The 11,933-nt window shown below is 40.8% G+C and overlaps 1 protein-coding gene across 1 annotated transcript; it reads right to left on the bottom strand.

Moving 5' to 3' along the window:
* Positions 1 to 1,599: 1,599 nt before the first annotated feature.
* Positions 1,600 to 8,879, bottom strand: f9b (coagulation factor IXb). The gene is given in 9 exon segments (XM_028594551.1): positions 1,600 to 2,275; positions 4,489 to 4,633; positions 5,229 to 5,449; positions 5,451 to 5,672; positions 7,248 to 7,379; positions 7,531 to 7,644; positions 7,733 to 7,757; positions 7,891 to 8,063; positions 8,831 to 8,879. Coding segments are annotated over 9 exon segments (1,641 nt in total). The 3' UTR covers positions 1,600 to 1,715.
* Between the last annotated feature and the right edge of the window lie 3,054 nt (positions 8,880 to 11,933).

Raw genomic sequence — 11,933 nt, 5'->3', positions numbered from 1 at the left:
CCTTTATCATCCTTATGACGTGGTCACACCAAAATTCACTACCTACCTAAATATTTATTTCAGTAATAAAGAGGGCAAGGCATACTAGCTTTCTTTTTCAAACTGATCCTACTGTACCTTTAAATCTATTTTACGGCAGAGATTTTGACATGACATACCAAAGTGTAATTAATCAAATTAACCAGGGCTGCACTGAAATACACTTAAATGAACTGAGCCATGGTTAACTGTATTACATTTTTTTTCAACTGCTTACACACGTTTTCAAAACTATGTCTCCTTTTTTCAAAACTCTACACACAATTCCCAAAACTGCACACACTAAATGCAAAATGCCTCACATCTCTTTCAAAATGAAACACTGCATTCAAAATACCATAAACACATCTCAAAATGAAGCATTTGCATCAAATGGCAAACATTTTTTGGGGAATTGTATGCACTTTGCAAAACAAAGTCCGATTGATTTGTAATGCTGAAATAGTCATTAGATAGTTGCATGCAGTATGGACGCCACTGTAAAGCTACTCAAGATGGGCTTCTCTCATTGGTCAATCCGTGGTTGATCACATGATGAATAAGTGTGGCCCTGATCTCATCAAAGATGGCTCTCCTCCTTCCTCTTCTTCCCTCCTCCTCATTGTTGTCCCGTCTACTCCCGTTGCTCTCTGTTTATTGTTGGCATCCATTGTTCAAAACAGGTAAACTGACCTTTGACCTATGTACAGGTCTATACTAAAGCAGTGATTGGTTAGTGTTCAGTTATGACATAATGTGTTTGCAAATGTGAGGAGTGTGTGTGTGCCCTGGTAAATAAGTGTAGCATTTTGATTGGTTGTGTTTAGAAAAGGAAAGCAAGTCACTTCCTGTTAGATTTTTGTGTCTTAGGTAGAGAATTGTGTGTAATGTTTTGAAAAAAGTGTTTTATGCAATTGAAAACTGAGTGAAAGGCTGAGAAATACCTTATGGTTTTGGAGATTTGCTGTGTAGTTTTGCACTTTGAGTGAGAGGTTTCAAAAATCGTGTGACATGAAAAGATTTTGTGTGTAAGCAGTTGGAAAAAACTGTAATTACACCTGTGCTTTTCTGGCTATGACAAGTGTCACCAATGTACAAATTTAACAGGGATGGTGAGATTGATCTATCAAGATGTTTTGATTGTTTAAAGTATATTATTGTTCATGCAACATGAGGAAATAATCCAAGGAGCAAAACAGGAGCCATTCTACATGGTTGTGCTTACTGCAACACCATCAAATGTAGACTTCTAAATGTGTTGTTTGCTGTTGTTGCTGGTAGCCATGCAGCTTATTATTACATTTTGCATATTGTTTTCTGCCTTCCTTCCCCACAGTGTGCAAGTAAATTTTGCCCCGCCCAACTTTAATCCGAGCAGAGGCCTGAAAACGTGAAAACGCCTGTGTGGTGAGCAGGGTCTTTAAGATTGAGGAACATAAAATTAAATTTAACATTTGCTTTAGCAAAATTGCATTTTATATTTCCTTGTGCATCCAATTTCAATTCAAACACTGGATGAAGAGCTAGAAGGTATTATTTAGCAATATTTCAACAGAAAAAATCAAATCTTCAGATATTTTTATTACCTTTTATTAAAGAATTTAAATGAACATGCTTCAGTAAGAGAAAACGCTTTCACTTCCTCTGTGTGTTTTGTTGGCTGACAGCTGTGTTCTCCCTTTACTAGACTCCATTTGTCAGTTGTTAACTGAGATACCTGTTGTCCGAGTGATCCACGCGTAGTACCGTGAGACTCGAGTGTAAATGCCATACTTCCCGTCCATGGCACACTCCTCCCCCCAGCTGACGATGCCTGTCAGGAACCAAGTGCCTTTATAATTGGAGGAATGCGGTCCCCCACTGTCCCCTTGGCATGAATCCTTCTTTTCAGTTTGGTAGCCAGCACAGAACATAAAGCGTGTAATGTGGTCCCGGCTGCTCTGTTTACAAATGGTGCGTTCCACGTAGGGGACCGCTAACTTCTGAAGCTTACTGGAGTCATGGCCTTGGAACTTAAGCTGTCCCCAGCCGCTTACCAGAGAGCTGCTGGAATCCCTCAATAGTTTCTCTGTAAAGTCTTTCGGGCCCAAGCAGATGGGACGCCGTTGGTTGGACAGTTCCACTGGACTGGCAAGCTTAAGTAGAGCAATATCATTGTTATAAGGTGACTTCTTAGCATCATACAAGGGGTGGATATGCTGCTCTGCTATCACATGATCTCGCTCTGGACCCTCATCCTTGTTCACATCATGTTCACCTAGAAGAATAGTTGGATTTATATGCAATTATATTACTTTCTGCACCAGGCAATGTGATGGGTCTGTCATCTTCTGAGCTTAAATCTATAATGTCAGTGTGTCACTGAATGCACCAACAACAAAGAGGCCACTGCATTAACCCACAATAATAAAAAGCATTGATAAAAGCAGAGTAAATCTCAAGTAAGTGTCAGGTATCGACAAGTTATTTTTTCATACATGAACTGTAACCATTGGCTTCCTGGAGGATGGAAAGATTATGCTTTGGGAAATAGTCAGCAGTAATTTGTAGTTATTGGGATAAAGCACAGTGGTGGAATGTAACTAATTAAGCTACATTTACTCAAGTACTGTACTTAAGTACAAATATGAGGTGCTTTACTTGAGTCTTTTCTTTTCATGCAACTTTCTACTTCACTATATTTTAGAGAGAAATATTGTTCTTTTTACTCCACTACATTTATCTGACAGCTTTATTTGCTAGTTACTTTACAAATTAAGATTTTTGCACACAAAACACATGTAGTTTATAAATTATGTTTTATTACAAATTAAAATAACCAACATTGTAACGTGGTTAGTCGAACCTCGGGTTGAGGAGGAACAATGCGGATTCCGTCCTGGTCGTGGAACAACGGACCAGCTCTTCACTCTCGCAAGGATCCTGGAGGGAGCCTGGGAGTATGCCCAACCGGTCTACATGTGTTTTGTGGATTTGGAGAAGGCGTATGACCAGGTCCCCCGGGAGATACTGTGGGAGGTGCTGCGGGAGTATGGGGTGAGGGGGTCTCTTCTCAGGGCCATCCAATCTCTGTACAACCAAAGCGAGAGCTGTGTCCGGGTTCTCGGTAGTAAGTCGGACTCTTTTCAGGTGAGGGTTGGCCTCCGCCAGGGCTGCGCTTTGTCACCAATCCTGTTTGTAGTATTTATGGACAGGATATCGAGGCGTAGTCGGGGTGGGGAGGGGTTGCAGTTTGGTGGGCTGGGGATCTCATCGCTGCTCTTTGCAGATGATGTGGTCCTGATGGCATCATCGGCCTGCGACCTTCAGCACTCACTGGATCGGTTCGCAACCGAGTGTGAAGCGGTTGGGATGAGGATCAGCACCTCTAAATCTGAGGCCATGGTTCTCAGCAGGAAACCGATGGAATGCCTTCTCCAGGTAGGGAATGAGTCCTTACCCCAAGTGAAGGAGTTCAAGTACCTTGGGGTTGTGTTCGCGAGTGAGGGACAATGGAGCGGGAGATTGGTCGGAGAATCGGCGCAGCGGGTGCGGTATTGCATTCAATCTATCGCACCGTTGGACGAAAAGAGAGCTTAGCCAGAAGGCAAAGCTCTCGATCTACCGGTCAGTTTTCGTTCCTACCCTCACCTATGGTCATGAAGGCTGGGTCATGACCGAAAGAACGAGATCCAGGGTACAAGCGGCTGAAATGGGTTTCCTCAGGAGGGTGGCTGGCGTCTCCCTTAGAGATAGGGTGAGAAGCTCAGTCATCCGTGAGGAGCTCGGAGAGAGCCGCTGCTCCTTTGCGTCGAAAGGAGCCAGTTGAGGTGGTTCGGGCATCTGGTAGGATGCCCCTGGGCGCCTCCCTAGGGAGGTGTTCCAGGCACGTCCAGCTGGGAGGAGGCCTCGGGAAGACCCAGGACTAGGTGGAGGGATTATATCTCCAACCTGGCCTGGGAACGCCGGATCCCCAGTCGGAGCTGGTTAATGTTGCTCGGGAAAGGGAAGTTTGGGGTCCCCTGCTGGAGCTGCTCCCCCCGCGACCCGACACCGGATAAGCGGACGAAGATGGATGGATGGATGGATGGAACATTGTAACGTCCTACAAGTACAGCTGAAAGCCGCTTAAACATTAAACGAGAGAACTGTTTTGATCGTTTCCAGTTTCTCAAATGTGAGGATTTTCCTGCATTTTTCTTTTAATGCTCTAAGTACATATTCCTGACGATACCTATATACTTTTACTTTAGTAACATTTTCAATGCATGACTTTTACTTCTAACAGAGTATTTTTACAGTGTGTTATTAGTACTTTTACTTATGTAAATGATCTGAATACTTCTTCCACCACTGTATGCAAATAACCGTCTTTTGAAACTAATATGACATTAATTGTAATGATAAAGACCAGTGTGTCTGTACTGTACTTTAGGGATGTTGATCAGAGATTTAGAATATTAATATATAGATAACAGTTGTTTTTCCTACCCACTCTGACGAAGACAACCCGTGTAGCATAATCAGGGTGCGTCAGACAATGGGCAGCAGTGATGATCCATAAATCACTGAGCAGAGATCCTCCACAGAAAGACACCCCTTTTTGAAGGGTGTCTGAGTGATACATTAGGGCAATCTGCAAACACACATACAAACACAGTAAGCATACAAATGGTGGAAGAGCGCCATAGCACATGCTGCCTCCTTGTCCCCTTCTAAACTTCTGAATCTTCCCATTTTCTCTTCTCCATCCAACCTGTTTCCTGAAAACTACTCTATTATTTTGTCTATTTATCATTTGCCTTTTGTATTTTTTTCCAGGGTGACCTATGTGCTTCTTACTGTAAATGGAAAATCCAGCAGTTTTGAATTGAACCTTCATAAATTTGAGGGACATTCTAGAGATGGAGTCGGAACAGTCAGTTCAAGCTCCAAACCCCTGCATCCTTGATGTCCCATAATTCAACTCAACAGCATCTATTTTTAAATCCTTTATTCTGACTCCAGTCTTTTCCTCCTCTACTCACACCACCTCCCATACTATATTTTCTGCCCCAGTGACCTGCAAGAGATAGAGTGGAAAGAGATTGTGGACAATCATCTGCACTGCTGTAGTGACCATATGCAATAAATCACATTTTCCAAATGAAACTTCTAAGCATTTTTTGAACATCATCCATTTGCCTTCAACTCATCCCCATGTCTTTATTCTGCACCCCAAACTACAGTACCTGCCAAGGTATCTCTCCAGGAATGGCCTCATTGCCTCCCACAATCCTCTCGTCAGTGTTGTTTTCTGCTATGATGGTAGGCTGTGTGGCGTAGAAAGCCCAGGAAGGCAGCTGATTTTTTTCTGTGGGCGTTTCAGTGACACTACTCGCCTCCCCACTGTTCCTGACAATCTCCGCTGGATTTACAGAAGAGCTTGGATCCGACCTCACTGATCGTTTTTTTTACTACAGAGGCCACAGAGGCGTTGGCCAGGTCTGATTCATTTGAAGGCAGGTCGTAGTAGTCATAAAGCTCCGTTAAATAGTCATCCAAGTCATCCTCCAGGGTGTCACTGGAGTTGTTTTTTGTTCCAGAGCTGTGTGTTGTGCTTGAGGACCGTGGGGTTATGATGGACCTGGTGACGGAGGTGGAGGACAAGTTCACACGACCACAGCTGAATTGTTCTAAGGGGGAAATGAAGGTAAAACAAAGAGGGAGATATTCTAGATTTGTCTCTTAGACATCATTACATATTAGTGTCAGATTTTTCCACAGCTGGGACGGTTCTCTTGTAGCTCTTTGGTTATTTTGCCAAAGGTTGAAGTTACAGCCCCGGCTTTGCACCATAGGCAGATTCAACCAATGGCTATTTCAATTACAGTATGTGGTTTCACTTTCCATACAGTTGTTATTTTGAACACTCTGGAGCCTGAGTAAATACAGTACCTAGAGGACCATTTGTCATTTAACAACATGCATTTTGGAAATTAAACAAAAACACATAGTGGAAATACATGTATCTCAAGAATTCAGTTTTAATGCTTGCCCTTTTGTTAGCTGTGTGTCAGTGTGACTAGTTGACTTATTGATTTTGATGCATGGGAAATAAGTTTTAGGTAAAAATTTGACATGATTAAACAGGAGGTTAGAGATGGGTATGTTTACTGTAGAGGTGTCTTTTCTGTGGTTAAGGTCAGTGTAATCAGAAGTTGGTTGCATCGGTTTGTGTTGAAGCAGTTGCTAAAGACGGATTTGTTTTATGGTTTTCTGTGTAGTATTCACACTAACAACAACCTCCATAAATTATGTACTGTTTTTGACAGCTTTAAACTGCAATGCACAGTTTATGAACCAGTCTGGGATCCCTTAATTGAGACCAAAGTGATGAAAAGTGTAGCATGATTCCAGCTTTCTGTTTAAGACAGCTTGTATAGCACTCTTAAGTTCAGGTTTGTGACCATCTGTGGGTGAGGAAGTTAATGTACAGCCGCTGAAACCAGGATTTCATGAGTAATAATTTAGTATCAAAATATATACAATGGGGTTCCAGAGTTTTATGATTTTTTTTCCATTTGTTTACAGATGTGACATAGACTATGGTTACTTTTTGTGTAGGCATTACACTTTATTAGCTATGCAGTGATGGAAAGTAATTAAGTAGCCCACATTTACACAAGTACTATTTTCTGCTACTTTATACTTCCACTCAATTACATTTGAGAGGTAAATGTTGTGCTTTTTAGTCCATAACATTGATTTTAAAGCTTTATTCACTAGTTACTTTACAGATTCAGAATATTAAAACAAAATATAATCAACTAATAAATGATGATGTATTTTATAAATTAAACTACCCTGCGGTATAGTTAAATTAAGCTCCACCACCAAAGTGACACAACACATTAATGCATCACTTATCAAATACAATACAATGATAAAATATATACTACACCATATATTGATGCCAATACTGTTGTACTTTTACTTGAGTAAAATTTTAAATGCAGGATTTTACTTGAAACAGAGTATTTCTACACTGTGGTATTGTATCAACTATTCTATCACTGAACATGTGTACTCTTTATTCAGTCAGTTGTATTGTGTGTAGTGTAAAATTTAGAGTGTAAAATAGAGCATAGCAATTAGAGCTTTGTTGAGAGTTACAAAAAAATATAAATTAAATACAAATTAACTATATATAACCAAAACACCTGAACAAACCAATTTGCGGAATGCCGTGTATGGGTTTGTTGGTTTACCTGTTGGTTCACAGCTCTTCTTGTCTGGCCCGAGTTGGTAACCAGCTGCACACTGACACACAGGTATGTTCGCCTTCATCACACAGAAATGGGAACATCCACCGTTGTTGACCAAACACTGCTTGGACACCTCTGGAAACAGGCGGCAGCACAAGCAGAATGAATGTCTTTTATGTGTTGTTCTATAACCATCTTAGCACCCACACTGATGATATACATGTTAGCGAAAAAATAAAGTAAAGATCCTTGTTTGAGTTTTTCATATACAGGCTGTCACACTCACCGATCTCACAGTTCTTGCCGTCAAAGTTTGGTTTGCAGTAACAGACGTATGAGCCGATTCCGTCTTCACACTGACCTCCATTTTGGCAGGGGGGTGGTTTACACTGGTCACCATCTACACATATAAAACATACACCATCAGGTTCAGAGGGGACGGTGTGCTTTAAATTCAGAGTAACTGACTTGTGTTTTACTTGTCTTACCGCTGTAGCTGGCCCAGAATGCCATCTGAAATAGAAATGTAGAGATTAACTACAAAGCTCAGAGTTCCGCCATTACTTTATTACAGTGGGAGATTATATATATATATATGTGTGTGTGTGTGTGTGTGTGAGTGTGTGTGTGTGTGTGTAAAACCTACAGTTTTGTCATCATCCTCAAACACCTCCCTGGCCTCCTCCATCACACAGGTTTCCTCTATACACTCCCGCTCCAAGTTGGCTTTTACAAAGATTTCTTCACCATGGCCACTGTTGTACCTGCGCAGGCGACGCAGCACAGTGTCTGCCGCCTGCTGAGACACAAACACAGCTCCTAAAAGATAATAGAAGACAATGTGGAAATTATTAAAACAGCTCTAGCATTATTCTCCAGCAGTACCCCTAAAAACTATTGGCTCCACCCTTGAGTAGAACACCAGCAGCTGTCCCTTTCACCCATTTGTTAAACAATCACAACCATCTTTACTGGTGTCAAGCTCTATCATGAGTTTAAAAAGGAAAACTACACCAGACTCCCATCTGCTTTTTGGTAGTAAGTTAATAATAATCTTTTGTTGAGTATCAAACGCTCCCTTCCTTGTAGACTTAAAATATGGGTGTAAAAGTTGGTAGTTTCCTTCATAGTTGGGAACAGCAGCTTTTAAATTCACAGTTGTTATTATGGATTCCTATGGTGAAAAATTGGCCAGATTTACAGTTGCAAAAAAAAAAGCATAAAAAGTGCCCTTAAACCAGTTTTTCCAAAACACAGCTATTTGCACTCCTTCCTACGTCATTCTATCCCTGTTGATTAAGCTCCAAAGCTCTGCAGGAAGTAACACAGCCATATTTTGAAGAAACAACATTTTTGGCACATTGTATCACATCTCCTGTCCTCTACAAAAGAGAAAATTATACTTTTTACAACAAAATGTCAAAACTACAGGGAATTAGATTTTTGAGTGGCGTCATTTAAAGACTTGGGGTCAGAGATCAGGCTTTTTAAAAATTACCCCCGGACTTCCAGCCTCTTCCTATATTTTTACGTCTCTAAAAATTGGTTCTGCCTACTTAATCCATACCTGCTCTTCTATCATTTACCTGTGTTTTCCTCTGTGATTTCAGCAGCAAGTCCGTACACCCCCAGCATTAAACCAACAATAAAATAAGTCAGTAAACAAACTCTGGCCATTTTGTCGTTGTCAGTTTTTCGTCTGCTTTTGCCTGTAGAGCTTAAACTTATAGTGCCAGAGAGATAGATCCACCACTCCAAAGTACAGCAACACACTGTTTGCTCACCTGGGAGGCCGCAGAGTGTGTGTGTGTGTGTGTGTGTGTGTGTGTGTGTGTTGACATTACCAGCTGTTGATTTATGTTGTTTATAATGATGCGTCTTGTCCGATAAGCAGCTTTGCAGCATGGCTTACGTGACGATTTCAAATGGGGTTAACGCATATGTGTTCCTACATTTTGAGCACCAGCATTCATCTCATACATTCCCCAGTCTCTAAAACTTAACCATTACAACTACATGGCTGGCCCACACTTTAAGCTAAATCTAATTTTACCTTAAAGAGTTTCAAAGAGACATGTCTGGAAGGGGAAACAGCACATTATTCCTTTACAAACAAAAAGCAGAATTTGACAAATAAAAAAACGCATACACACCTAATTCCATACAGACAGAGACTGAGACACAGAGACACACACACACACACACACACACACACACACACACACACACACACAAACACACTAATGTGTCCAGAATTTAAACTATATCACCATTTGAGTGGACAAATGTAACTGTAAATCCAGGCAGGCAAATCATCTTCAAGTCATTTAGATAAAGCAGAAGACACTGAAAATATAAATCAAACTCCATAGCTGGTAATGCAATTTACACACCGAAGTAAAGAACACCTCAACTCCATGCTTGATCTTGAGTATTAAATGTTTTTGTCTTAGACTGTGAGTTACACTGGGTGTGGCTGCGGACAAATCACTGTGACTAACAGCCCAGTCAGCTGGCCCTGAGCCAGCAGCTACTTCACCACAGCCCTTGTGGTGATTTATTGGCTGAGGATGATTTAAATTGGAGGGTTGCATCTCCCTTTTTTTAGGGCAACTTTTGTAAGCCATCAAATCAAAGAATTACTAACAATTAGCACATTCACCGCCTATTTGGTAACCATTATGCTTAAATCACTTCCTGCTGATTAGTATCCCGAGACCAGATCTGTCAGTGCCGTTAACACTAGCTCAGCAGTGGAGGAGGGGGCCGCTAAAGTCGAGCATCTCACATGTAAACGCACAGAGAGACGCAAGGCAAAGTGGGTTAAAACCAGGAAATGCATGCCGGCTTAAAAAGCTTGTTCTCCAGTGTGCAGAATCCCATCCAGACTGTGTATTATTACATGACTGCTCAGATCAGCATTTATATCATCCGATTGTTTTTATCATGAACAGACCGAGGGGAAAAAAACAGGATTATTTTTTTGCACATAGCAAGTGAAATCATGGCTAGCAATTAAGTATGGCAAGTTTTGATAATTAATTTGATAATTATTTGTTAGTCAATATTGCGTGGTGTCTTGGTTTTGTTGTGTTTACTGTACGTAGCTGTTGACATATATTGTATGCTTTTCTGAGACTTTTTGAGAAGTTCTTCTGAGAATCCTTATATATTTTGCTCAACTCTTGAAGCATCATGAAGCATCAGTAGTCCCTTTTGTCATCCATCTAATTGTAAATGCAGAGATGGTGCAGTGAGAAAGACTCAGGACGCAGGCCTGGGATCAAGTCAATAACCTGTTTGTTTTTTCATGTCACCCTCTCATCAATCAATAAAGAAATGTCCTCTCTCCTTCCCAGTATGACCACACAGCTGTTTACCAGCCAGTGTATGACTCATGAGGTCAATGTTTCCCTCCTTGTCAATACTGAGGGTTGTACTGCTGACCTCAGATCAACTTACAGTGAGAGCAATATATGATTGGCAAGTTACACGGCGATTATGACTCATGTTACTGAGGATTTGTCAGGTTTTTCTAAATTAGCTCCAAGTACAGGCTCTAGGTTTGCACTGTGTTGAGAAGCAATAGGAAAATGTAATGAGGGATATTTCACCAATGACAGGAACATATGTCAGAGGCAGATAATTAAACACCTCTTCTATGCTTGACACTTCATCTGTTATAATCTGACTTGGTGTGATTTAATTAACCCTACGCATCTGTCACACCAAGGAGGTTAAAAAAGCTGATTGTTACCCAAATGTACTTTACAACTATACATTAATGGAAACATATTCAAACTGTATTATGTTCATTTTACAAGTATTTTGCAAGTGAGGGCTCTGTTTGTTTGCATGGTTTCTACTTTTCTGGGAGCCTTGTATTAAGAGTGGGTTCTGCTGATGGGAACAGGAGCAGTATGTGGCACTTTTTGTTCTAATAGAGCAGCTGGTCCCAGAACAGTAATTCTCCAGGGGCGGCCCTGGCAGAGGGTCAGCTGTGCTTTGATCTGATGGTTCATTTAGTAGCTGGAGTCAAAAAGCCACTGCAACTTGACGTCATAGACCTGTTATAGTACAAGAGTCAGAAACACGAGACAATGTATGCTGTGAGTAGGATTTAAAAACAGCATGAACATGTGTGCCTCAGTTGGGGTTCAGTTAAGGGAAATTAATCTATTGCAAGATACTTTGAACATTGGTGCAAATCATTCTATTAAAGATGTGCAGTGCAAGGCGATATAATCACTATATATTAAATCAGTGCAGCCCACAGAGGAGGTAACTTTGACAGGAACCTGCTCCAGAGAAAGGCTCTCAGATATACAGTAGACTTAAATCTGGGAAACCAGCAGGCCTCAAGGAGGAGTTAGATTTCACTTCTTTTCAAGGTGTATATAATATTATGTTAAGTCTCTGTTTTTGTATTTTATCTATAGTATTTAGGGGGTTATGGTATGCATTTATTAAAATTCATTTATATTTTTTTTGCATTTTATTTTTTTATATTACATTTTTTCATGTATATTTTTACCTGTATATACCTCAAAATACATTATATAAGCATGAGGCTCTGTCTTCTATAAATCAGGCAAGATAAAAAAAGACTGCCAGATAAAAAAAACACACTTATCCGGTGTCGGGGAAGAAGGGGACCCCAGTTTTCAGGGCAAGATAAAATGTAACGTG

The sequence above is a fragment of the Perca flavescens genome, chromosome 13 (genome assembly GCF_004354835.1).
Source record: "Perca flavescens isolate YP-PL-M2 chromosome 13, PFLA_1.0, whole genome shotgun sequence".
Lineage (NCBI taxonomy): Eukaryota > Metazoa > Chordata > Actinopteri > Perciformes > Percidae > Perca > Perca flavescens.
Note: the sequence above shows the minus strand (reverse complement) of the source record. Positions and strands in the feature narration are given on the sequence as shown.